Below are 27,650 nucleotides of genomic sequence, written 5' to 3'. Positions count from 1 at the left end.
AGCTGGTTGGGGGTGGGGGGTTAAGGGTTGGGGTGGAGGGGGGAAAAGGAGATTGTATTTTGGCTGCAGGACTCTTTCTTGAGCCATCCTGGCAGGGATCCAGCCCTGGGCTAGAATCAGAATTCATTATTCAAGATCAAGTGGGAGGCAAAGCTTTTGATTTATTGGTAACAGGCAGCACAAACACCAGATGCCTTCCAGCAGAACTGCAGATGCATGGAACTGAAAGAAATGCCCCTCCTGGTCCTCTTTGAGCAGCTCAGAGTCTCAGAGAAAATGTCCTGATTTGGTTCTTTAGAGGCAAACTTTGAACCTCACCTTTGCAATATTGCTTTGTGGCCAAATCCACCTTTGCTTACACAGGCTGGAGAGTTGGGCAGAGAGAAACATGATGAAATTCAACTAGGGGAAGTGTAGAGTTTTGCATTTGGGGAAGAACAACCCGATGGCCCAGTATAGGTTGGGGGCTGACCTGCTGGAGAGCAGTGCAGGTGAAAGAGACCTGGGGGTCCTGGTAGACAAGAAGATGACCATGAGCCAGCAATGTGCCCTTGTGGCCAAGAAGGCCAATGGCATCCTGGGGTGCATTAGAAAGGGTGTGGTTAGTAGGTCAAGAGAGGTTCTCCTCCCCCTCTATTCTGCATTGGTGAGGCCGCACCTGGAGTATTGTGTCCAGTTCTGGGCCCCTCAGTTCAAGAAGGACAGGGAAGTGCTTGGAAGAGTCCAGCGCAGAGCTACTAAGATGATTAAGGGAGTGGAACATCTCCCTTATGAGGAAAGGCTGAGGGAGCTGGGTCTCTTTAGTCTGGAGAAAAGGAGACTGAGGGGTGACCTCATCAATGTGTTCAAATATGTAAGGGGTGAGTGTCAGGGAGATGGAGTTAGGCTCTTCTCAGTGGTGACCAGTGATAGGACAAGGGGTAATGGGTGTAAATTGGAGCACAGGAGGTTCAAGTTGAATATCCAGAAAAATTTTTTTCCTGTAAGGGTGACAGAGCCCTGGAACAGGCTGCCCAGGGGGGTCGTGGAGTCTCCTTCACTGGAGACATTCAAAACCCGCCTGGACACGTTCCTATGCGAAGTGCTCTAGGTGGCCCTGCTCTGGCAGGGGGGGTTGGACTAGATGATCTTTCGAGGTCCCTTCCAACCCCTAGGATTCTATGATTCTATGATTCTATGATTTTTGCTGCTCCCTGCGTTGCTGCCTTTTGTCTGTTTGTTTGGTTTTGTAGAGAAATAAAACGTTCTCTGAACAATTCAGGCAGAAAACAAAGCAGACCTACCAGAAATCATCCTTATGATAAATTCCACAGGGGATTTTGATAACTCCTCTCAAGCAATTTGTTATTTTTGTAATTCAACCCCTGTGTGTGTCTCATTCCTAAAAGTGTCCAGAAATAGGACACAGGGAAATGGTTTTAAACTGAAGAAGAGATCTGGATTATTCTGGATTAGTCTGGATCTTAAGATCTGCAAAATTTGGAAGTCTGAATTTGTATTAACTGTGTTAAGAGGAGGGGCACAAAGATGACAGGAACATCTCTTTATGGAAGCACCATGGGTGGACACACGTACTCACACCCTGACCAAGGCAGAGCTTGTGAGACCAGCTCAGGTGGGACCTTCTTCTGGAAAAAGCCACCCAAGAAAGGACCAAGGTTGAAGGAGATCAGTACAAGTGCACAGAAACCCTGACCTCACTTTCTGAAAACAAGGAGTGAGGATTCAAAGATGATCCAGGGGCTGGATGGAGCAGCTCTGCCATGAGGAGAGGCTGAGGAGCTGGGATTGTTCAGCCTGGAGAAGAGAAGTCTCAGGGGGACCTTAGAGCTGCCCCCCAATCCCTGAAGGGAACCTCCAGGAAGGCTGCAGAGGGACTTTTCCTGAGTGTCCAGTGACAGGAGAAGGGGAAATGGATTGAAAGTGCAGGAGAAGAGGTTCAGGCTGGATCTGAGGAAGAAGTTCTTCAGCAGGAGGGTGCTGAGACTCTGGAACAGATTGCCCAGAGAAGCTGTGGCTGCCCCCTCCCTGGAGGTGTTCAGGGCCAGGTTGGATGAGGCTTGGAGCAGCCTGGGCTGGATGAGAGGTGTCCCTGGGCATGGCAGGGGGGTTGGAGGGGATGAGCTCTGAGCTCCCTCCCAACCTCAGCCAGTCTGGGATTCTCTGATCTCTTCTCTACCATCTCACCACTCCCTCAGCTGCACATCTGGTCTCTGCTTTTCTTCATTTCACTGCTCAGTGACTATGAATCTTTTCCCACACCCTCCCACCTAAACCAAACAACCTCACAGTTAGCACACTTGAGGATCTCTGCCCCTTCCCCTCCATCCTACACTGATGCTTGGCACCAAGGCTCTTGGTGCTGTTCAGCTTTCACAGTACAAGCTCATGTGTTCCTCAGCAAGCAGCAAAAAAACAACTCAAATTAACACCATTCTGATATCATTTGGGGCACCACTCAGATGTGGGTTGTTTCTTCTCACCAGGGCCATGAAGCTCCACACCAAACCCTCACCCAATCACTCTCCATAATTCTGTTTAGTTGCTTTTCAAAGGTAAATACCCAATTTTTGTTCCCTCTTTTAGGACTCCCTTTGTCTCTGCTCCCCTGCAGAACTGAGAATTGTCATGCTTCCCATGTTCCATCTTTTTTTGGTAAAGCCAGGAGAAGTTCCCAGCTATGGACTCCCAGCAGTGCAGTTTTGCTGCTGCTGCAGAAGGCAGCATGGAGCTAATGGTCTGCTTAAAAGGCCAACAAAGGAGCAGGTGACAGCTCTGCCATTTAAGGGATAATTTTTTTGCTGTAGCATGAACACCCTGTAATGATGAGTGGGAGAGTCATCACCTCTCTTTGGACCAAAAGCCAAGGGCAGAGTGAGGGGAGTGGGGCTGCAGGAAAGCTGGGGAGGGACTTGGGACAAGGGCCTGGAGGGATGGGAGCCTGCGAGGGGGAAGGGTTTGCAGCTGGGAGAGGGGAGATGGAGAGGAGATCTTGGGCAGGGAGGGAGGGAGGGAGAAATGGTTTGGTTGGACTTGGTGATCTCCAAGGTCCTTTCCAGCCATGAGCATTCTGTGATTCTCAGGTGTGGGACATGGGTTAGTGGTGGCCTGGAATAAGGTGATGTCCTGGATGGGCTGGAGTGGGATAGGACAAGGGGGAAGGGTTTGGAGCTGGGAGAGGGGAGATGGGGATGAGATGTGAGGGAGGAATTGCTTGGGGTGAGGGTGCTGAGCCCCTGGTTGCCCAGGTTGCCCAAGGAAGCTGTGGCTGCCCCATCCCTGGCAGTGTCTCAGCCCAGGTTGGATGGGGCTTGGAGCCCCCTGGGCTGGGGGAGGGGTCCCTGACCATGCAGGGGGTTGGAACTGGATGAGCTTTAAGGTCCCTTCCAACCCAAACCAGTCTGGGATTCTATGATTCTATGAAGTCCAGCTCAAAGGAGATTTTAAGCTAATCCAAGAGCTAGGAAAAACTTCTATTTTTTCTTTACCTCCTAAATTCTGCAATTTTTAACCTGACATAAGGCAGATTAAATTTGATTCAAAGAAGCAGCCAGTGACTGCTCTCACACTTTGCTTTGATTCTGGCATCAGGGATTGCTTTGATGTAATCACCTTCTTTATTCACATAGAATTTTCTCCAAGTCCAGTTTTCCTAAACACAGCAGAACTCAAGTGGAAAAAGGGCTTTTGTTGGCTCACAGCTTTCCAGGCAACCTGCTGCCCCACGAGTCTTCTCTCTAGTCCTCCTTTCTCAGCCATTTCTTTTGCTTTTTCAGATGCTTTCCTGCAGGTCCTGCATCTTTTCCCCCCAGCTCAGGACCAGCAGAGAACACTCATTCCTCTCTGCAGGCAGCCAGACTGCAGCAATGTCCTTCCCTCTCCCAAGCTACCTCTGGAAAACTCTCTATTTTTGGGAAACCCCTTCTGGTGTTTTGGGGATCTCATTCTCCACAGCTTTCATTACTTGTGAGATTCATTTCACACAAAGAGTGTTTGCTGTGCCCTTCAGCTCCAAGTCTTCATCTCATCTGAAGAATAACCATGTCTAATAGGGGGACAGGGATTTTTATCTCAGTTCTCTGGTCCACATTTCAACCCTCTGGAGCCTGCAGTGAGGTTGTTCAGCTTGCCCAGGAGATTCCCCAGCTCAGCTGGTCAGATGTTCAATCACACTTGGCTCAGCATGGCCTTCAGCAGCCCTCCAAAAGGAAGTTTATAGTACCACAGCAGGGCCCCCCCACCACTTGGGCATTATGGCCCCACTGGTAGGCACCCTACCCCTGCCCAAACCACCCAGGAACTGCCAGTGCCACCTCCAGCAAAAGCCTACAGAAGCAGAGAATCACAGAATCAGAGAATCAGAGAATCACAGATTCAGAGAATCACAGAATGTTGAAGGTTAGAAGGGACCTCTGCAGCTCATCTAATCAAACACCCTGCCAGAGCAGGATTACCTAGAGCAGGTCACAAAGGAACATGTCCAGGAGGGTTCTGAAGGTCACCACCTCTCTGGGCAGCCTGGGCCAGGGCTCTGTTCCCCTCACACCAATGAAGTTTTGCCTTATTTTCCAGTTGCACCTCCTGTGTCCCAGTTGGTGACCATTGCCCCTTGTCCTCTCACTGGACATCTCTGAAAAGACTCTGGTCCCATCCTCCTGGCACCACCCTTGAGATGTTTAGAAGTCTCTATGAGCTCCCCCCTCAGTCTCCTCCAGGCTGAACATTCCCAGCTCGCTCAGCCTTTCCTCATGGGGCAGCAGCTCCTGTCCCATCACCATCTCAGTGCCTCTGGGATGGACTCTCCAGGACTTCCTTGTCCTTCATGAACTGGGGAGCCCAGAACTGGATCCAGAATTCCAGGTGGGGCCTCAGCAGGGCAGAGCAGAGGCCCAGGAGAACCTCCCTTGACCTGCTGGCCATGCTCTTCTTGATGCAGCCCAGGATGCCATTGGCCTTCTTGGCCACCAGGACACATTTCTAGCTCATGGGCATCCTCTTGGCCACCAGGACTCCCAGGTCTTTTCCAGAGAGCTCCTCTCCTGCAGGTCAGCCCCTAAACTATACTGCCACATGGGGTTGTTCCTCCCTACTCTTGCCATTGTTAGAGCTTGAGGGACATCCAAGGCTGAGAGGTGATCCTACAGCTCCTGGTTCCACAGGGATACAAAGGAAGCACTGAAGGCCACATCCCCAGGGAGCTGCCCAGAAGCAAAGGATGGATGACACAATATGGAACCTTTTGGGAGGAGTTCTGGGCTGGGGCTGCAGAGGGGACTCTGCTGGCAATGTGTCCACAGGAAAGCAGCACCAAAAGATCCTGATGTGAGTGGGAAGCTGGGTCAGCACCTGAACTGGCACCTGAGCTGCTGCAGAGTCATTCCAGATGAGGCTACACAGCAGCAATTACTTTCAGCTTAAGTGATATTAAAGGCAGATCCCTGATAAACAAGCAAATCCCATAGAATTCATTTCTCTCCTTGCACTAATCCCCTGTAATTAGGGATAAATGCCAGATTTGCTAAAATGCTCTGCAAGAAAACATCCTGCATTGCACAAGTGGATAGAGGCTCAAATCTCACTTAGGAGAATAAAACAGGAGAAAACAGTTAGGGTATCACTAGGAACTCATAAGCATTTGCACCTGGTTGTCAGCTGCAACTACAGCTCAGTGCTGGAAAGAAATCTTCTGAACTCTTCAAGCAAGGTTTGTCCCTCTTGGGACATTGGGTCATGGTCAGGAACCCCAAACCTCCCAGAAACCTTGGGGAGTTGCTCCACAGAAACATTTAGCACGACTTTAAAACAGTATCAGGACATTGGTTTGCAACACTTTGTCAAAATATTTCCTTAAAAGCCTCAAAGAACTCTACCCCCCAAAAAATAGTGCTAAGAGTTTGGAAAAACACCCCCAGGAAGAGGTTGGGGTGGAAACTGGAAAGGTGTCTGAAGGAGCTCAGTCTCCTAGGACCAGGGGATGCAGATTAAAAAAAAATGATTCATGAAAAGCTTTTTGCTCAGACACTGGGGATGAGGTGGAACACCCCGGGGGAGTGGTGGGTCCAGCAAAATGAATCTCATTGAGCAAGAGCCTTCACTGCTCCACCAAATAATCACTGGGTTGGGGTAATTCCTGGGGTGATTCTTCCTGTGCATGGGGCTGAGCTCAGCTCTCTCTCTGTTACTTCCTTCAAGTACAAGCTGGAAACTTTCACTGTGGCTTGGTTGGTTCCCAAGGTTTTTTGTTGGCATCTCCTCCTCTTCGCACATTGGGTTGGGAAAGGGACTTGCAGAGGAACCAGGCAACAGTCAAGCTCATCCATTACCTGTTGACCAGGCTCAGATTACTGACAGTATTACCAGTTTCACCAGTTCCTGCACAGCAGCTGAATCCAGGTAACTGCTGTGAAAAATGAGAGGTGGCATCAACAGAGACTTCAACTAAAAATGGGCCAAACACTGCAGGCAGGTGACTCCCACAGCCTCCTTCCCATTGCTCCTTCTGGGGCTTGCTAAGACCCAGGAACTGGACCACAGGCCCCAGGTTCTGAGTAAGTCTGATGGCAGAAGTGTCAGAGGAAAGCATGGGGCAGATCTAACACAAACTGATGTGCAAAACTCTCCTGGGGGGAAGGGAAATGCCTTTGCTTTGCCAGTTCCTGACCAGATAATCCTGGGAGCCCAAGAGCAGATGGATCAGGCAGTGTAGATACAAACACTATTAATTGTTTTAGTGTTCTGTAGAACACACCTACTCTTACACCTGCACCCTATTCAAACACATGAATCTCTTTTCAGCCAGAAGATCCTTGAAGTGCTAGAATTCTATTTCATCCCCATTAATTTATGGAACCCTGGATTCCTCTCAACCTTACAGCTTTATTTAAAAGCTCTTGAGCAATCTCTTGTCCTGATCCCTTCCCTGTAACATCCCCAGGAGTATTTCAGAGGCAGCCACTAACAAGCTGTGTCCATGCTCTGCATTCCAAGGACACAGAGCAGTACAGCTGCAACTACAGCTGGCCCCAGATCACAGAATCACAGGATCTTTCTGGTTGGAAAAGACATTTAAGATCATTGAATCCATCCATAACCTGATTCTACCAACCATCACCCCAACTTTACCAAGTCCAGGGCTTAATCACCTCCCTCAGCACCACAGCTACAGGGCTTTTAAAGAGGGATGGGGCTTCAACCACCTCCCAGTCCAAGAAAAAAAAAGAAAAAAAAAAAGAAAAAAAGAAAAAAAGGAGCAGGTTGCTGAACTCCAGGGCTGGAGCAGAGGCAGAAGGAGCTTGCAGAGGGCAGAGACAGCCCCTGATGGCACAGCACAAGGCAAAGGGAAGGGCTGAAGCTCTTACCCCTGCCTGGGCTGCAGGATGGGATGGGAGTTGTCGAGGTAGTTGAACCTGATGGTGTCTGTGGGGTGTCTGTCTGAGGCACGCCAGGGTGGGAGAGCTTTCCTCTCATCTGTCCTCCCTCCTGCTGCAGGAAGTTTTGGCTCTGGGTCATTGCTTCTCACCGGCTGCACATCGAGAACTACAAACTCAGCCTTGGAAGGAGTCTTGTAGGAGAGATCAGAAGAAGAAAAGAAATCTTTTATCATTGAATCTTTTGGAAAAAAAACCTTGAGGATCATCAAGTCCAACAGTTGAAGCTGACACTGCCAAGTCCACCACTAACCCATGTCCCTCAGCACCACATCTCTTGTAGACACCCAGGGATGGGGACTCCACCACTTCCCTGGGCAGCCTGTGCCAGGAACTGACAACACCTGCAGTCAAGAATTTTTTTTCCTAATATCCAATCCAAACCTCCCCTGGCACAACTTGAGGCTCTCTTGTCTTATTTGTCACTTGGGAGAAGAGCCACCTCAGTCTCTCCAGGCTTCATTCTGGTCAGTGGACAGGAATGGACACCCTGGCAGTGCACATCATCATCTGTGTCCCAAAAATCTGTACTGAGCTGAGCTGCTTCTGAGATGCTTTGGCTTCTCTCTGGTGACTACAGAGAGTCTGGGAGGGAGTTTGGTTAAAATCAGAAGGCTGAGTTTAGAATTTAGAAGAATCCCACTCTCAAGACCCTACCAGCCAAGTGTGGGTCAGTGAACCTCAGGAGAACTCAGTGGCTACTGAGTAATGTTCCACCTCCCCAGAATAGTCCTGATATCTTTGGAGAAGAAAGAGAGACAACACCAAGAGCTAGATCAGGCATAACAGAGGGGTTATTTTTCCTTTTCCAGCAGGTACACTGACTCTGCAATGCCAGGAGGGGTGATGCTGACACCTCTGCTCATTAGATTGAGGCAAGCTGTAATATGAGCTATAAACTGGGAGGTAAAAAGGGAACAGAGTTGAGTGGTTGAGAGGGAAATGTAGAGGATTACCCCACTACAAGGGGGGGCAAGGCCTTTCACACCATCTCCCACAGCATTCTCCTGAAAAAGCTGTCAGCCCACAGCTTGGACAGGAGCACCCTGTGCTGGGTTAGGAACTGGCTGGAGGGCCGGGCCCAGAGAGAGGTGCTGAACGGGGCTGCATCAAAATGGCGGCTGTGGTGTCCCCCAGGGATCAGTGTTGGGCCCAGTTCTGTTCAATATCTTCATTGATGATTTAGATGAGGGGATTGAGTCCATCATCAGCAAATTCACAGATGACACCAAGCTGGGGGGGAGTGTGGATCAGCTGGAAGGCAGGAGGGCTCTGCAGAGGGACCTGGACAGACTGGAGAGTTGGGCTGATCCCAACGGGATGAGGTTCAACATTCCAAGTGCCGGGTCCTGCACTTTGGCCACAACAACCCCATGGGGAGCTCCAGGCTGGGCACAGAGTGGCAGAAAGGGACCTGGGAGTCTGGATTGCCAGGAAGCTGAAGAGGAGCCAGCAGTGTGCCCAGGTGGCCAAGAAGGCCAATGGCATCCTGGGCTGTGTCAGGAACAGCGTGGCCAGCAGGTCCAGGGAAGGGATTCTGTCCCTGTGCTCAGCCCTGGGGAGGCCACAGCTTGAGTCCTGTGTCCAGTTCTGGGCCCCTCAGTTTAGGAAAGATATCGAGGTCCTGGAGCGGGTCCAAAGGAGGCAACTGGGCTGGTGAAGGGACTTGAGCACAGACCCTATGAGGAGAGGCTGAGGGAGCTGGGGGTGTTGAGGCTGGAGAAGAGGAGGCTCAGGGGAGACCTCATCACTCTCTCCAACTCCCTGAAAGGAGGTTGGAGCCAGGGGGGGGTTGGGCTCTTTTCCCAGGCAACTCTCAGCAAGACAAGAGGGCAGGGTCTCAAGTTGTGCCAGGGGAGGTTTAGGTTGGAGATGAGAAAGAATTTCTTTCTGGAGAGGGTGATCAGGCATTGGAATGGGCTGCCCAGGGAAGTAGTGGATTCTCCGTGTCTGGAGATCTTTCCAAAGAGCCTGGATGTGGCACTGAGTGCCATGGGCTGGGAACCACGGGGGGAGTGGATCAAGGGTTGGACTTGATGAGCTCTGAGGTCCCTTCCAACCCAGCCCATTCTATGATTCTAACACCCTGAAGGGACAGCAGAGTGAGACCTTGGCAACTCCTAACCAGGGAGATTTTCCCCAGGGGAAAGCAGAGTGCATGGCAACACATGAGTTTAATTTCTAATTAAAATTATCTATCTTCCATTTCCTTCTGGGAGATTACAGAAAGATAAAGAGACACAGGGGCAGAGCAACCCAACCAGCTCAGTTTTCCCACTGGCCCTGAACACCTCTAGAGGTGGCAGCTCTGTACCTTTGGTCTCGTGATGTGCAGCTCTTTCACCATCTCAATGTAATGTTTCTTCCAGATTCCTTTCTCAAAGGGGGTGGGGGAGAAGTTGATGTACCAGCCAAAACGAAGGCATTTCAGCATCCAGAGCTGATCCAGCTCAGACAGGTACTTCCAGTACCAGCTCACCTGCAAATGCCCAGTAAGTTGAAAACTTTGAGGTTTCAAGCATCCAAGACTGCAGAGACTTCTGTGGTGTGGATGTAATTCCCTTAGGTCATTAAACTACTACAATTCTTCAGCACTGTTTATGCCCTGTTTAAACCTTTCATGAAACAATTTAAACCATTTAAGATCTTCCTGACATGCTCAGTGCCTGTTAGCTCATCTCCAGGGTGAAATATTCCCAAAATCATGAGCCAAGAGGAAAGGTTTCAGCTTGTTTGGGGCAACTTCCCACACTTCTACTCCATAAACCTGCAGTAGTTGGAAGGAACCCTGTGTTTCCAGTGAGCAAACAGCATCAATAAACTCCCCAAAGTCTGACAAACCCATTCTGCACATTTTCTCCCAATTTGTGCTCTGCTGTTACACTCCATCACAGTCCCTTGTGTGCAAGGCTTATTCCAGTTTAAGGACAAACATCATCTGTTGGTGCTTCAAGGCTTGGAATAGCAGTTGTCCAACTTTATGACACCATAAAAGATCCATTTTCTTCCCAAATAATTTCCTAGCCTGTCTTCTCCCTGTCTGAGAATGAACAGTGTGAGCTGCACCCCCATAAAACATGAACTGCTGGAGAAAGTGGAGCAAGCTCTAAACCAGCTGAGATTCTGATATATTTGTAGTATTTTATGGAACACTTTTTTAGTGCAGCAATAATGTCAAAATATTCATTCTGAACAACTTTGGGCATCACCACACAGCACTTTATCTCACACAAATATATTTTTGGAGCCTGAGGGGCTCACAGGCACATCTATGATTTCTCTGCTTCTCCACACCCAACACTTCACCTCTCAAGTCTTTTAGAGAATCCATTTTTCTTACAGCCTCGTGTGCAGCTTTTGCATCAAGCACAGGCCAATAATTCCCAAAGCAACTCAGTGCAAGGCACTTGCAAAGAACAGAATTTTCTGTTTTCAGAAATTCAGAACAGAATTTTTTCCTCCTTCTGGGGAGGAATCATTTTTAGAGTGAGTTTAGAGTGAGCTAAGCATCTAAAGCCACTTTTGTAAATCTTGGCCAATCTGGCTTAATTTAGGATCTGTGGAAGTGTTGGGTTCAGTCTCATATGATCATCACTAAGAATCTGGCACCAGGCTGCCAAGTCAGAAGACCTCCTCGTGTTATGAAGAGCAGCTCTGATGTTTCTTTGCTGAAAACTGGTGTTGCTTCTCTCTTTTTTTTTTTAATCCTCTCGACCTGGTTTTCTAAACTTTAGGAATGTGTTGTCTTTTTTACCTGTGCACAGCGACAGAGGCTCCGTGGGTCCAGGAAGGAGAAGATGTATAAGGACAGAACTCTAGGAAGCCTTGTGGTAAAATCCAGAGCTTCAGTGGGGACTCGATCCTGGAGCTGCTTGGCACAGAATTTCTGCTGGGCCAGGGAGCAGCGTTCCAAAAGGTCCACCAGGATCCTCCTCTTCTGACCATCTGTCCACTTGTCAAACTGAAAAAAAAAAAAAAGGAGTTTCAGGTTCTGAGAAACTGGAGATTCAGCTTCTTAAAATCAGGGACATATTGAAGGGAAGGGAAAGTGCACAAGCAGCAGCTTCTGGTGACTCACTCGAGAGCAAAGCCCGTAGGAACTGGGAACAAATGGAGAGGCTACATGAAAAGAAACTCTAAAGCCACGTAATGTTTGATTTATAATCCTCAAAGGATCCAGGATGGTCTGGTCTGGGAAACACTCATGCTCACAAGACTCTTTGCTCCTGGGACTGGCTTCACCCAGGGAAAGGAGGAGACTCAGATGTGTGTTTGGAAGATCAGGTCCCAAATGACAACGAGTTCCTTGCTCCTTCCTTGTCTATCCTGACACTTCTGTGGCCCCCACTCCTACAACATTTGAGTGCCTCACAGTTTGAGTATTTCTTCTGACAAGCCCAGTGCCCAGGAGAGAAATCCCCACTCCAGAGAAATGAAACAAAGAGAAACACAAATCAGACAAAGGGAAACACAAATCAAAGAGAAACGCAAATCAGCTGCCTCGTGTCTCCCAAGGAAAATCCGAGACACAGATCCAGCAGTGAGGTGACAAGGAATTTTCCCAGTATTTCTCTGCTTCTGACAGGTACCTAAAGAAGAGGATTAAAAGTGTTGTGGGCAGAAATGAGCTCTTGGGTAACCACAGGAGCATCCAGGGCTTTGCTTCGATGGTGACAACCGGCAGAGCTGCGTAAACAGGGTGGGAGCACTGGTGGTGGTGGCTGCTGTTATCCTTGTGTTGATAGGAAAAGATGGAAAGGGCCCTGTCAGCAGGAATCTCCTGGGAGGAGGAGACTGATGGGATCAGGAGACTGATCTCATCCCCACAATCTGTGCAATCTGTTTCCAAACCTGCAGGAGCAGCCCTGGCTGCGAGGGCAGCGTTGAGTGCCAGGAGGGAGGAACCCTTAGAGGACCACGAGTGCCAGAAGGGAGGAAATCTTGGAGACCACAAGTGCCAAAAGGGAGGAACTCTTGGAGGACCACGAGTGCCAAAAGGGAGGAAATCTTGGAGGACCACGAGTGCCAGGAGAGAGGAACTCTTGGAGGACCATGGCAGCAGAATCCCCAGTGGGAGCTGCAGAACCACAGGGTTCAAGATGACTTTCCAGGTGTGAAATACAAATTTTGGAGAATTCTGATTTCATTTTCCTTCCTAACACAGCCAGAGCAGCCCTGACCCAAACTCACTGTCTTTTCAAGGGGAAAATTGAACTGTTGGGGGATTTCCCCTGTCTGGGGAACACAAAACCCACACCCTGCTTTCACGGGATGGTTTCCTGAAGCCAGGTTGACAACTTGCTCTCCACAAGATGAATTTTTGTGTTTAACCTCAAGGGGATTTGAAATCCTTATTTAAACATCACCTCCAAAAATGAAAAGCAAGAAGAAAAACCATGCAGTTCTTCCAATATATTTATTATTATTATTTATTATTGTGAATAAATAGTTTAATGTCCATTGTCCCTTTCCCTCCTGGAACAAAACAGACTTGAAATTCAGATTTCTTTTTTTTTCTCTGCTTCCCTCCCCCCCAAAAAAATCTATGGGGAGATCTGGCAGAATAATAGTTTTAAATACACTGTGCAGCTGAAAAGGAACAGAGAAGTATTTTCTTTCCAGAATATTTAAAAAACCCTTCACTTCTTGACTTATTTTTACATGGTTGTATTTAATTCCAGTACCAGAGAATGAATTCTAAGGAGAAAACAGCTCTTCTCCTTCTTGCAAATACCTCTGCAAGCCCTTGAGGAAGGTTAGTAAGAAGAAAGGGTGGAATTGGTGTTCTTGAGGTCCCAGAGACAAAAAGCCAAATAGAAGAAAGCTCCCAAATGCCTTTTCAGAAAAAAACAGTGAATTAGGCAATACACCCTGCTCCTCCCATCCCTGTTTTGCATAAAACTTTCACCTCCAATGACACTGAGAAGAGTGCTAATGAAAAACTGAAGCAGGACCTTTGGATTTGGGGTTTAAAAACGTGCCCCTCAAATATAAAATCAGGTAAAGGTGTGCCAGAGGGGGACAGAGGAGGTTCTGCCCATCCCCTTTTCACCCTTGGCTTGATACAAAAAGCTTTCTCAGTCAAATGGCAAAGGGGAAAAGCTTCTGCTGCACAGATCCCTCATCCCTGATCCCAGCTACATCCTCTCCTCATTAAATCCATCCCTGATCACCCACTTGCCAAGATGAATTTCTCCCATACGAGTTCCCAAGACAAGGGGGTAACAACTGCCTTACTCCCTTCCACACCAAGAGGTTAAAAGTGAACTAATGAACCAAAGCTGGCTTCTCTTTAGAGGAGACAGCAGATTTCCTCCTATTTAACCCTTCCCATTCTGCCACAGTTGGGTTTGTGGGGTTTTTTTTTTGCAACTCAGCAATTCCTCCCAGCATCCCCAGCCTCTGCCCTCCCTGCAAGAGAAACTCCCCTCAAACCCAGGGTGCAGGGGCACCCCCAGCTGCTTCTCCCTCCCATTCAGCAGCAGCCAAGTAGCTGAAGGACACAGAATTTGTCTCTTTTCCAGCATTAACAAGCAGGTCCCCATCCCACATTTGGCTGCCTCTCTCCAGGGTTCCTCCCCTTGCCTCTGATTACAGCAACCCAACCAGTTGGACCGGATTCCCCTTTTCAAGGTGCTTCACCATAGAGCAAGAAGAAGTTTGGGGTTTGTTGGTTTTGGGTTTTTTTTTTTTTTCATTTTGTTTTGTTTTGTTTCCTTTTTCTCTGCCTTTCCCCAAGCCCTGGCAAACAATGTCTCCCCAGGGACTGGATGACATCAGGTTAGGCTGGGAAATGCAGCTCTCAATCTCCTTTCTGTGATCAGTTTCCAATTCACCCCTGAGTGCACACATCCCAATAACTCAGCCTGACACCAAAGGGAGAGCCCAGGACCTCAGCACCAAAGCAATTTGACTTCAAGAGGCCCTTCTCTGCTGGAGGAGACAGGTTGGTTGACTGGTTTGAACCTGAAATGGGTTGGAATCCTCATCTCCAAAGCACCAGGAATCCCTCTGCCAAAGCAGGACCCCATCTGCCAGCCTGTCAGGCTCCTTTGGGCAGAGTCTTGCAAGGAGACGGAGGGGACTCATCCAGGGAAAAGGGATTTTCCCACACACCCCACACATCTCTTCCCATCCTGATAAGGGGATTTGTTGGAGCCCAAAGCCAGAGTGAAGGAAGAGATTCTCTCAACCTTGTAAAAGGTTGGACTGGATGATTGTGAGGGCCTCTTAGGTTGGATATTAGAAAGAATTTCTTTCTGGAGAGGGTGATCAGGCATTGGAATGGGCTGCCCAGGGAAGTAGTGGATTCTCCGTGTCTGGAGATATTTCCAAAGAGCCTGGATGTGGCACTGAGTGCCATGGGCTGGGAACCACGGGGGGAGTGGATCAAGGGTTGGACTTGATGAGCTCTGAGGTCCCTTCCAACCCAGCCAATTCTATGATTCTATGATTCTTCTAACCAGAGACATTCTGCTCTCCTGAGAACTCCTCTGCAGTGCTGTGTCCATCTCTGGGGTCCCCATCAGCAGAAGGACCCGGAGCTGTTGGAGCCAGTGCAGAGGAGGCCCTGGAGCTGCTGGGAGGGCTGGAGCAGCTCTGCTCTGGAGCCAGGCTGAGAGAGTTGGGGGTGTTGAGGCTGGAGAAGAGAAGGCTGCACCGGGGAGACCTTAGAGCACCTTCCAGTGCCTGAAGGGGCTCCAGGAAAGCTGGGGAGGGACTTGGGACAAGGGCCTGGAGGGATGGGAGCCTGCGAGGGGGAAGGGTTTGCAGCTGGGAGAGGGGAGATGGAGAGGAGATCTTGGGCAGGGAGGGAGGGAGGGAGGGAGAAATTGTTTGGTTGGACTTGGTGATCTCCAAGGTCCTTTCCAGCCATGAGCATTCTGTGATTCTCAGGTGTGGGACATGGGTTAGTGGTGGCCTGGAATAAGGTGATGTCCTGGCTGGGCTGGAGTGGGATAGGAGAAGGGGGAAGGGTTTGGAGCTGGGAGAGGGGAGATGGGGATGAGATGTGAGGGAGGAATTCCTTGGGGTGAGGGTGCTGAGCCCCTGGTTGCCCAGGTTGCCCAAGGAAGCTGTGGCTGCCCCATCCCTGGCAGTGTCTCAGCCCAGGTTGGATGGGGCCACTACACACTGTTCCTTTTTATTTCACCACTGTAGTGAAATAACTAAAACTGAAATTTTGCAAGAGGAGACTCCTGGGGAGGCTGCTGAGAAAGAATAGCCATGAGCCTGGTGACAAGAAGCATCCCTGCACTGCTGCTGCACCTTATTCCTAGAGCAGCATCCACCCCTGTCTAAGGGGTTTGGGGTGTGGGGTGCTTAGGGATGGGGTTCAGCTGCCTGAACAGCAGTGCCCTGTGCTGTGGGTTATCCTGCAAAGCCCAGAGATGCCACTCCCATGGCAACAGCTGTCTGCAAGTCCTGCATCATATCTGCCTTGAGATGAGAGACCAAGAGGTAGATAATGAGACCAAGATAACCCATGTGTCCACACAGTTGTCCTCTTACTCTTCAAAACAAGGTGGCTGGATCCAGACTGTGGAGCTGGCACTGTTCCTGGCCCAAGCTGATGTCCAAATTGTGCCTGGAAAAGTGTTACCAGCCTGGGCCAAAATCATGCCAGGGGAGGTGCTGACAATTTCATGCTGTGGACGAGCAAATTCCAGCACCTGGGAACACTCCAGTGTGCTCTATAAATTCCCAGCAGAAGAGGTGGCCCACAGGGTGAGCTGAATCACTGTCTGGGCTTCCCTGACTTCTCTCCATCTCATTTGGCTGCAAGAGAAGCTGAGAGGCTCAGATCACCTGGAGCCACTGAAACTTGGGTGTCTTCATCTAGAAGTTCAAGCCCAGAATCACTGTCAACTTATGAACCTGGGTGTCAGCAGAATAGGAACGAGTGTTAAGGCAGAGAACAGGCTTTAATGTTGGGGTTTTTTTGTTGTTTTAAATTAATGGGAGGAATTTTTGGCTTGCAGAACAGAGCAGAAAGGGAGGCTGAGAGGCAGCACGTCAGGGCATCTGCCTGGCGTGCAACACAGAACAAAAGCAACCAGAATAAACCAGAAAAAATGAACAGAGAGATGTTAACCCTTTCCCAGTGTAACCATCAAAAGGGTTTCAACTGCAAGACAGCTGCACAAAATCACTTTTGTATGTGTCTGGGTAAGAACAGGGCAAAGGAGTTGGTGTGAGGGAAATGCATCTCAAGTGCTTCCCAGCAGGATCAAAGCCTGAAAATGCTCTGAAAATGCTCATTCCAGGGAGCAGCCACTACATCCCACCACTGCTTCCATGCAGAGCTGAGCACAATCTGACACAGCCCCCAGACTGTCCCATCACACACCTTGGATAGTGCAGGTGACAGCCCAGCCAGTCCTGTGGCCTCTGGGGCTGCCCAGCAGAGCCAGAACAGAGCAAGGAAATCTCTTCAGGTCAGATAATTCATTGTTTCTCAGTTTGTTTGATGGACCCCAACAAGCCTGGGAGATATCAAGGATGGTTTGGGTCCCAACTGCAAATTAATAACTAAATAAAAATGCCCACGTGTCGTCCCTGGATGCATGGAAATAAAACCAGGGAGGATAAAAGAAGCAGTGAGCATCTCAAGTTAAATCTGATCTTCATTTGGATGTTGCTGGTGTCTGAATTCTGCCTCTTCACTGCAACTCAAGCCCATGATTTCTTGTCCTGTAGAATATGAACAGGGAGGTGACATTTTCCCCTTCCTCCTTTCAGACAGTTTTTGTCTGTCATTGCAAAGAAGTTGGTTTGTCTTTTCTCCATCTTCCCTGAAGAGATTGTTTCCATATTTTCTGGCTCTGGGACTGTTCTCACGTATGACTTATTCTAGGAAGTTATCTCCAGTTGGCTCTCAGCTTTCTCAAAATGCAGGGACCAGAACTGTGGTTATTTCAGACATCCCCTTGGGATATTTCCCTTTATTACAACTGTAAGACACTGTCAGTTTATAGTCAGTTTCTGATCCTCCATAATTCCAAACATTTCTTTTTTTTAATGCATAACTGCTGCCTGCTTGGGTTTTCCCAGATCTGCAGTTTTTGTAAATGTCATTCTTACCTGCAGCACTTTTCACTTGTCCTTATCAAACTGCTGATCCTTTAATGCTGATTTCTAATCTCCAAAGTTCCTGAAATCCCTTCAAACCTGGTATCATCTGCAGATAAATACCTTCTTTTCATCCCATCATCCAGACATTACTGAGAACATTGCACACTTCTGGCTATAGGACAGACTTCAACCTCCCAGTTTGATAATAAATCATTTACAATTATCCTGAACAGGGGTTCCCAGCCACACAAACCCACCCTTCAGCAGCTTTATCTGGTTCCTACTTCCTAAAAGCAACATCAGAGAGTCATGTGAATCAACATAAAAACTCCTGCCCCGAGCACTGTGATTTCTTGACACAGTTTCTCTCAAACTCCAAGTGCTCCAGGCTTTGCATACCAGATATTATAATGCCACAGGCTTTGAAGGGAGTTAAAAGCAGCTTTTGTGCTTTTTGCACCCTTTTCATTGGCTAACACCAATTTCTAACTTCAGCTTTATTACATTTCTGGCACCCTTTTCATTGTGTGTTTCCAGATTTTGGCTTTTTCAGTTTGTAATGAAAACCTTTTTGCCCTTTTGCCATGGTATGTTCCACAGGATTTTAAAACATCCATGATTTTCAAGAGACAGATTTTAGGTCTGTCAGTTATTGCCTATCATGCTAAAAGGTGTTTGTTGAACAATGATTATTTACTCATTTTGTTCACTTAGCATCCATGAAATTCCTTATGGGCAAAATTATGTCAACAAAGGAGGGAAACCATTTGTCCCATAAAGAAGAATAAACCTCATGAGCTTAAAATCAAAATACTTGTCTGTAAATCATAGAATCATAGAATCATAGAATCCTTGGGTTTGGAAGGGACCTCGAAAGATCATCTAGTCCAACCCCCCCTGCCAGAGCAGGGCCACCTAGAGTACATCACATAGGAACGTGTCCAGGCGGGTTTTGAATGTCTCCAGTGAAGGAGACTCCACGACCCCCCTGGGCAGCCTGTTCCAGGGCTCTGTCACCCTTACAGGAAAAAAATTTTTCCAGATATTCAACTTGAACCTCCTGTGCTCCAATTTACACCCATTACCCCTTGTCCTATCACTGGTCACCACTGAGAAGAGCCTAACTCCATCTCCCTGACACTCACCCCTTACATATTTGAAAACATTGATGAGGTCACCCCTCAGTCTCCTTTTCTCCAAACTAAAGAGACCCAGCTCCCTCAGCCTTTCCTCATAAGGGAGATGTTCCACTCCCTTCATCATCTTAGTAGCTCTGCGCTGGACTCTTTCAAGCACTTCCCTGTCCTTCTTGAACTGAGGGGCCCAGAACTGGACACAATACTCCAGGTGCGGCCTCACCAATGCAGAATAGAGGGGGAGGAGAACCTCTCTTGACCTACTAACCACACCCTTTCTAATGCACCCCAGGATGCCATTGGCCTTCTTGGCCACAAGGGCACATTGCTGGCTCATGGTCATCCTCTTGTCAACCAGGACCCCCAGGTCTCTTTCACCTACACTGCTCTCCAGCAGGTCAGCCCCCAACCTATACTGGGACATTGTGTTGTTCTTCCCCAAATGCAAAACTCTACACTTCCCCTTGTTGAACTTCATCATGTTTCTCCCTGCCCAACTCTCCAGCCTGTCTAAGTCTCTCTGAATGGCAGCACAGCCTTCTGGTGTGTCAGCCACTCCTCCCAGCTTAGTGTCATCAGCAAACTTGCTGAGGGTACACTCTACACCCTCATCCAAGTCGTTGATGAAGATATTGAACAACACCGGTCCCAGTACCGACCCCTGAGGGACTCCACTAGTCACACACCTCCAACCAGATTCTGCCCCATTGACTACAACTCTCAGTAAAGACCACTTCACTTGTCATTAAACACCCTGGCAGTGTCTCAGCCCAGGTTGGATGGGGCTTGGAGCACCCTGGGCTGGGGGAGGTGTCCCTGGCCATGCAGGGGGTTGGAATTAGATCATCTTTAAGGTTCCTTCCAACCCAAACCAGTCTGGGATTCTATGATTCTCAAAAAATTTCCACTAGTGACTTCTCAGGCATTAAGAATGAGCATGATAGTTTAAATAAAGTTACTCTGCCAATGCTCTATATCAAAGGGTAGTGATAAAGAGCATAATTCCTACAGTTCAATGCAGCTTGTGTCTCATATGTGACCACATCACCACCTCTTTGCTTCCATTTATTAAGATGTGCTCAACCATCCAGTTCCTACAAAATTCCCCCATTTTATTGCATTCAAGTCCCTGTGTCTGGTTGCACAGCAGACTGAGCAGATTCCAGCTGCTTTCTCATAAAGAGCTGGAAATGGATTTTTACCTTATGAAAGAGAAAGCACAAAGTGCTCTTTATGGGGTGAGCTCAGGGCCAGGGCAACCCTTGTGCCATTGCTGTGTCATCAGGTGCCTGGGGAGGTCAATCAGAGTTTTATTCCCTTGGGGCAGCAGCTGTGACTCCTTTCCTAGGCTATGGAAAGAAAAAGGTACCTCTAGAGGGCTGTTCTTTCATCCTCCACTAAGTGAGATTAATTACCTTCTGCAAGGATCACTTTCTCTCTGTTACCTCTACAAGGAGCCTGGGATGACCAACCCAGCCAGGCTTAAATATTAGGTTTCAGACATACACACCCAGCCAGAGAAACCCCATCCCAAATGTCTCTAGCTTGCAGACAAATTGGGGCAGATAAATCCCCTCTCATGTCTGTCTGTGCCTCATTTTTTTCCAAAAAAAAGAGTGGCAGCACTCTCCTGTGAGGATAACAACCACAAGGGATGGGGAGGTGCTCAGTGATGACACCATTAGGAGCCAGATGTGAGCACCTGGGAGATAACACACAATTTACTGCTAGTTTCAAAGATCTGCTAGCAGGCAACAGCAATACTTAAACATCCAGCACCTTCTCTGAAGACTTCAAAGGTTTTTCCCAGGGCTTCTTATCCCATTTCACATCATTCTGATGATGGAAAATGATATCCCAAGTTCAGAGCTTACAGAACATGGATCCTGGGGGAATTTACACCTTTGCTTTCCTCAAAAACAAAGCAGAAAAATGAACCCCTGTTTTTCAAAAGATGCTGTTTCTTACATTCCCATTACAGTAATCTCTTGATCACTTCAAACATCCAGCTCTATTTAAATATATATTTAAAAGGAAAAGTTTACCCATTTTCCAAGCAGGGCTCTTCTTTCTTCAAATACCTACAAAACACACACATGCAAACAAAATTGAATACTTTGAGGGGATTCAGTATACCCTAAGAAAGACACAGCTTGAAAAATATGTTATCTAAGCAAACAACAGAATCACTGAACTGAAGAGTTTGGAAGGAACTGGTGATTTTTTGTCCAAACTCCCTGCTAGGATCAACCAAAGCAGATTTCTCAGGGCCACGTGCAGATGGGGTTTGAATTTCTTGTTAGATGGAGACTCCACAACCTTTCTGAGCATCTTGTTTGACCACCCTCAAAGCCAGAAGATTCTTTCTGAAATTAAATGGAATTTTCTGTATTTCAATTCACAGCTATCACCTCTCATCTTTTCCCTGGATGCCACCAAGAGGAGTCTGGATCTTTCTTCCTTACCCCACTCCAAAAGCCTCTCTTCCCCAGGCTGAACAACCTCAGGTCTCTCAGCCCTTCCCTAAACATCAAATGTTCCAATGCCTTCATCACTGTTTGGTCCTACACTGGCTTTGTTTGACACCTGGATGGGATGATCTTAGAGCTCTTTTCCAACCTTAATGATTCTATGATAAATCCACTTCTTTTTTGTACTGAGGAGTCCAGAAATGGACACAGCATTCCCCCTGTGTCCTCACAGGGGTGCAGAGGGTAAGGATCCCCTGACCTGCCACACACACTCCTCCTAAGGCAGTCCAGGATGACAGGGGCTGACTTTGGTGGTTCATGGTCAATCTGGTGTTAACCAGGACTCCCAGATCAATCCCTGCCAAGCTGCTTACTCATCTCCACCACTCTTCTTTGCAGGTACTGCACACACAATCTGCCAGCACAGCTCCCTGATCTCTTGAGCAGACAGTGATGATGCTGGCTCACATGATTTGGTGAGATCAGATGTCTCATCTCTTTATTTTAGAAATGTCAGTTTTGCTTACTTGGAGTTATTGGGTTCCTGAAAGCTTCCAGAATGGATAAAACACAGGGAGCTATCATAGAATCCATTGTAGGGTCATGAAATCCCAGACTGGTTTGGGTGGGAAGGGACCCTAAAGGTCACCTAATTCCAACCCCCCTGCATGGTCAGGGACCCCTCCCCCAGCCCAGGGGGCTCCAAGCCCCATCCAACCTGGGCTGAGACACTGCCAGGGATGGGGCAGCCACAGCTTCCTTGGGCAACCTGGGCAACCAGGGGCTCAGCACCCTCACCCCAAGCAATTCCTCCCTCACATCTCATCCTCATCTCCCCTCTCCCAGCTGGAAACCCTTCCCCCTTGTCTTATCCCACTCCAGCCCAGCCAGGACATCACCTTATTCCAGGCCACCACTAACCCATGTCCCACACCTGAGAATCACAGAATGCTCATGGCTGGAAAGGACCTTGGAGATCACCAAGTCCAACCAAACCATTTCTCCCTCCCTCCCTCCCTGCCCAAGATCTCCTCTCCATCTCCCCTCTCCCAGCTGCAAACCCTTCCCCCTCGCAGGCTCCCATCCCTCCAGGCCCTTGTCCCAAGTCCCTCCCCAGCTTTCCTGGAGCCCCTTCAGGCACTGGAAGGTGCTCTAAGGTCTCCCCGGTGCAGCCTTCTCTTCTCCAGCCTCAACACCCCCAACTCTCTCAGCCTGGCTCCAGAGCAGAGCTGCTCCAGCCCTCCCAGCAGCTCCAGGGCCTCCTCTGCACTGGCTCCAACAGCTCCGAGTCCTTCTGCTGATGGGGACCCCAGAGATGGACACAGCTTTACCCCAGGGGGGTTCTTCCCAGAGCAGATACAGGGGGATATCTACAGCCCTGGCTTCAGTCTCCAGGCTACAAGCCCATCAGGAATCAGACAGTCAGAGTCTTTGTTCCCTGCCCACATCAGAATCACAGAATAGAATCCCAGAATGGTTTGGATTGGAAGGGACCTTATAGATCATCTAGCTCCAACTTCCCTGCAGGGGCAGGACATGTGACACTGACAGCTGACAAGCAGGATGATCAGGATCAAAATATAGAGGAGGATTTCAGATGTTGACCTTTATCCAGAGATAGACCTGACCACATCCATATGATATATCCATATCCGTAGCTAGACCTGAAAGCACAAGCACGTGGCTTCCCATGACCCCAAAAACTGCTTTCTAGACTCAGGATTGTGACCTAGGGAGGGAGGAAATGCTGCAGATAATTTTTCCAGAAGAAAGATCAAAGAGGATAAAGCCTGCCTGATAGCTGCACATCAACCCAGCTATTAACCACAACTAGGAAGACAAGCTTGATCATTATAAACTCCAAACATGTTACTGCTCTGACAGCCTGCAAAGAAGGTTCCTGCAGAGAAAGACATCACCAGTGCTGAAGTCTGGAGCAGCAGCTGACACTGCTACCCCTGGCTCTCCCAGCAGGAGTGTTTCTTGCAAGGGTTGGAAAATGCCATTTCTTTTCTTTGGATGTTGGCAGTTATTATTTGCTTTATTTGCATGTGGGACACTTGGCAAAGTTAAAAGGAAAACAGAAAAAAAAAAAACCCAAAACTAAAACCCCAAACAAAACCCCTAACAAGCTGAACCTGGAAAAGGATTTGCCACAGGCAAGTGATGAATAGGCAAAGATCTAAGTTTTGGGTTGGATAATTCAAATGAAGGAAGGAGCTCTTTCTACAACTGCAAGCAATGTTAATGGTCTCTGATCAAAGGAAGGCAGTATTTGCTCGCAGCATTCTTGGAGATACATCTGAGCTGACTCTGTCAAAGTTCTGCCTACTCCAGGCACTTGGAAGCATTAATTAGCAACAGAATGCCCCAAAATTGGTATAATCACCCACTGCCTTAATCAAGCCCATGTTTACTGCCCTCTCCTCCAAGTCCTTGGAGTTATACCTATGAATGTGCCTCAGCTTCTTGGCTTTGGATGTATCCTGAGGCTTAGGCAGCTCCTGGGACCTTCCATCTCACATCCATGTCTTCAGGTGATTTTAAATCAGCTTTCAAGGCTGCCTGGCAAATGCCATGTGTGCTGCCAGCTCAGAAACCCCCCAAGTCCTGGGCTGCATCCCCAGCAGTGTGACCAGCAAGGCAGAGAAGGAGATTCTCCTGCTCTGCTCCACTCTGAGGAGAACCTCCAGAAGTGCTGGGTCCAGTTCTGGAGCCCCCCAGTTACTAATGAGGTACCCTGAGGATTACCCAAAATCAGACAGGTGACATATCACCCTACCCACTCTCCTTGGGGCTCTTCTAACCAGGGTTTAGATGGGACTTCAACACTTCTGCCTTGGATCAGCTCTGAATTCCCACCACTCCTGCTCCTCATTCTTTGCTCTACGACCACCTACCCCTCTCATCCACCTCCTTCTGCTTTCATCTGCTGTTTTTCACACACCTTCTTTCTATCAGATACCACAACAAGGAGATCATTGAGGGGCTGAAGTGTGTTCAGAGAAGGGAATGGAGCTGGGGAAGGGGCTGGAGAGCATAGAGAAGGGTCTGGAGAAGTTGTGAGGAGCATCTGAGGGAGCTGTGGGTGCTGATCCTGGAACAGAGGAGGCTGAGGGGAGACCTTGTGGCTCTCTGCAAGCCCCTGAGAGGAGGTTGGAGCCAGGGGGGGTCGGGCTCTGCTCCCAAGGAAGAAGGGATGGGACAAGAGGAACTTTTGGCACACCTCAAGTTGTGCCAGGGGAGGTTTAGGTTGGAGCTGGGGAAGAATTTCTGCCTGGAAAGGGTTGTCAGGGCCTGGCCCAGGCTGCCCAGGGCAGGGCTGGAGTCCCCATCATGCCTGGAGGGGTTTCAGAGAAAGCCCTGGGGATGTGGGGATGAGGGACATGGGGCAGGGGTGGCCCTGGCACTGCTGGGTTAGCTCCTAATCCCAGGCTGGATTTTGGAGCATGTGGTGCTTTCCCTGGCAGGGATGTTTGCCCACCTGGAGATGGGTCTGGACCTGGGAAGGGTCTGGAGAGCAAGGAGAAGGTCTGGAGAGTAAAGAGGAGGGTCTGGAGAATATCAAGAAGGGTTTGGAGAAGTTGTGAGGAGCTTCTGAGGGAGCTGTGGGTGCTGATCCTGGAGCAGAGGAGGCTGAGGGGAGACCTTGTGGCTCTCTGCAACCCCCTGAGAGGAGATTGGAGCCAGGGGGGGTCGGGCTCTGCTCCCAAGGAAGAAGGGATGGGACAAGAGGAACTTTTGGCACACCTCAAGTTGTGCCAGGGGAGGTTTAGGTTGGAGCTGGGGAAGAATTTCTGCCTGGAAAGGGTTGTCAGGGCCTGGCCCAGGGCAGGGCAGGGCTGGAGTCCCCATCATGCCTGGAGGGGTTTCAGAGAAAGCCCTGGGGCTGTGGGGATGAGGGACATGGGGCAGGGGTGGGGGAAGGGTTGGATTTGATGATCTCCAAGGTTTTTTTGCAAGAAAAATTATTTTGTGATTCTGCAATAAATTCTTTTCTCTCTTCATGCTTTCTCTAAACTCAAAGGGTGGGGAAATGAACTGAGATGATTGTATGAAAATGACCCCTTGTCACTCACTACCTCCCTCTCCATGTCTGGATTAGCTCCTGCTTTCAACTCTCAGCAATATTTTTGCTGCAACTCTGTTTTTTCTTGCTTACCCTTGCAGAGCAATGTAGTGATACACAAAAAGCTCTTTCAGGCAGGTCAGGGCTTTAAACCCTGGATCAGAAACAAGCAAATCACTTTTTTAATCAATATTATTATATTTTTTATCATTCATTCCCTCACCAACCACAGGCCTGGGAGGTTACAGTAGGTTCTTGCCTACCTAGAACATGATTAAATGTTGGAGTATCCAACAATCCCATCTGAGCTCCTTTTCTGTTGCTGTGCCTGATGCAACATCAGAAAAAGAAGCAGAGAATAAGAGAAAAGGGTGGTTTTACCCATGCACTTATTGCTGGTCAGATCATAAATGTATCAGAGTGACATCTGTAAAAATAGGTTTTAAAGAGAGTAGGAAATAGCTATGAAAAGGATTCAAGGGGTGGGGAATGTGCCAGATTGAAAGGACTTCAAAGAGCTCAATCTGTTTAGTTTATCAAAAAAAAAAGTGCAAGTGTTGTCTTGAAGCAGCATAAAAGTCCTTCCATCAGGAAACAACCACTGGTTACAGAAGAGTTTAATAACTTGTCAGGGGAAGATGTAAATGATGGAAGCTGATGCTAGAGGAATTCAGACAGGAGACAAGGTTTCATCTTTTAATGGTGCAGGGGATTAACCATGAGAAAATCATTAGAGAAGTGATGAAATGTTCATTTCTTGATAACCCCAAAGGAAGTCTGGATACATTCATAGAAGATCTGAGCCAAATTCCAGTTACTGAGCTCAAGACTGGGAGAACTGTGTGAAAGAAAAGGGCCCAAGAAATCCAGGAAACCAGAGGACATGGTGTAAGGTCCCACTCTGCCCTAAATTCCATGAGTCACCATCAGAAATTAAAACTGGAATTCTGAGGGAGGAATATGCTGCTGGTGACACAGGAGCTCAAACCCCTCCAGTTCTGTTAGCAGGTCCCAGATATAGGATACAGAGTGGGAGGTTGGGAAATGTGTCTGGTTATTTATAAAGTGAGTGCATCACTTCAGCTTCCAAAATATCCAGTTAATCCCCCAAAAAACCCAGCTCAGCCAAGGAGCCAGAGGATGGGTGCTAAGGTCTCTTCTGTGAGCAAAAGAGACAAGAGAAAACTCAGGGGGACCTTAGAGCTGCCCCCCAATCCCTAAAGGGAACCTCCAGGAAGGCTGCAGAGGGACTTTTCCTGAGTGTCCAGTGACAGGAGAAGAGGAAATGGATTGAAAGTGCAGGAGAAGAGGTTCAGGCTGGATCTGAGGAAGAAGTTCTTCAGCAGGAGGGTGCTGAGACTCTGGAACAGATTGCCCAGAGAAGCTGTGGCTGCCCCCTCCCTGGAAGTGTTCAGGGCCAGGTTGGATGAGGCTTGGAGCAGCCTGGGCTGGATGAGAGGTGTCCCTGGGCATGGCAGGGGGGTTGGAGATGATCTCCAAGGTCCCTCCCAACCTTACCCAGTCTGGGATTCTGGTATTCTGGAACAGAAGAGCCCCTGGGAACTGACACTCAGTTTGCTCAGAGGTTAAGCTGAAGTCTTCTGGTGCAGAAGAATTGTTTGGCAACACTCACTAAGAAGTGAATACACACTTTTTTGTTTAAAAACAACTGATTTGACAAAATAACAGTCCCTGACCAGAATACCTGTATGCTTCAAACAATGAACATCAGAACTTTCAGGTTTTACATAAAACATTAGCTTTCATATAGAGACTCTATGTGTGTTTGGTATATCCATAGTTCTAAGAGTAAATAAAATCTTGATGTTTTTACTCCATTTCTCATGATTTACACAGGCAAAAATATAAGTTCAATTTTGGGGGACTTGAGAATTTGTGCAGTGAACTTGAGAATTTGCCTTAGGACCTGAAAGTTACAACTCTGACCAGACAAGATCCTGAGCAAATGCTGTAGCTGACCCTGCCTGGAGGGCTGGGACTAAATGGTCCCTTCCAACCTCAGCAATGAGGTGATTCTATGAATTTGACCCATTTGCCCAGAACTTGCCTTGTCATTCATGAGTTGATGATTCAGTGGAGTCCATGTGCTCATCTTGGTCTGAAGTTTGGGGCCATCCATGGTTCTGGGGGGTGCAAATGCCATAGATCCAGGGGGGGAGGTGGGTCCTTTGGTGTCTTTTCAGCTCCTGTGGCTACAATAGAGGAACAGAACAAAGACCAACATTATCCCTCCATTACAGTGTGTCACTCAAAAGCAAAAACTTCCAAGAAGGAATGCAGTTATTTCCTAGCACAGCAATGCTACAAGTGAAATTATTTGGGAGTTGGTGGGGCTGAGACCTTTCCCTGGGCAATCATGAGAGGAAAGGACAGATTCCTGATGGAAACTTGGAGCACTGATGTAACACAAATATTAATGAAGGTTTTCCCCATCACAATTATAATCTAACAT

General features: G+C 48.4%; 1 protein-coding gene across 1 annotated transcript in view; it reads right to left on the bottom strand.

Moving 5' to 3' along the window:
• FBXO16 (F-box protein 16) overlaps positions 1-27,341 on the bottom strand; it is a 29,508-nt gene extending 2,167 nt beyond the window's left edge. Inside the window, exons 1-4 of the mRNA XM_030447593.1 lie at positions 27,246-27,341; positions 11,182-11,388; positions 9,742-9,906; positions 7,359-7,561 (exon numbers count right to left, since the gene is read on the bottom strand). Of these exons, the coding sequence (XP_030303453.1) occupies positions 7,359-7,561; positions 9,742-9,906; positions 11,182-11,388; positions 27,246-27,341 (671 nt within the window). The remainder of the gene's footprint in view (positions 1-7,358; positions 7,562-9,741; positions 9,907-11,181; positions 11,389-27,245) is intronic.
• Positions 27,342-27,650: the final 309 nt, after the last annotated feature.

Source organism: Calypte anna, chromosome 3 (genome assembly GCF_003957555.1).
Source record: "Calypte anna isolate BGI_N300 chromosome 3, bCalAnn1_v1.p, whole genome shotgun sequence".
Lineage (NCBI taxonomy): Eukaryota > Metazoa > Chordata > Aves > Apodiformes > Trochilidae > Calypte > Calypte anna.
This window is presented reverse-complemented; position numbering and strand designations above follow the sequence as displayed.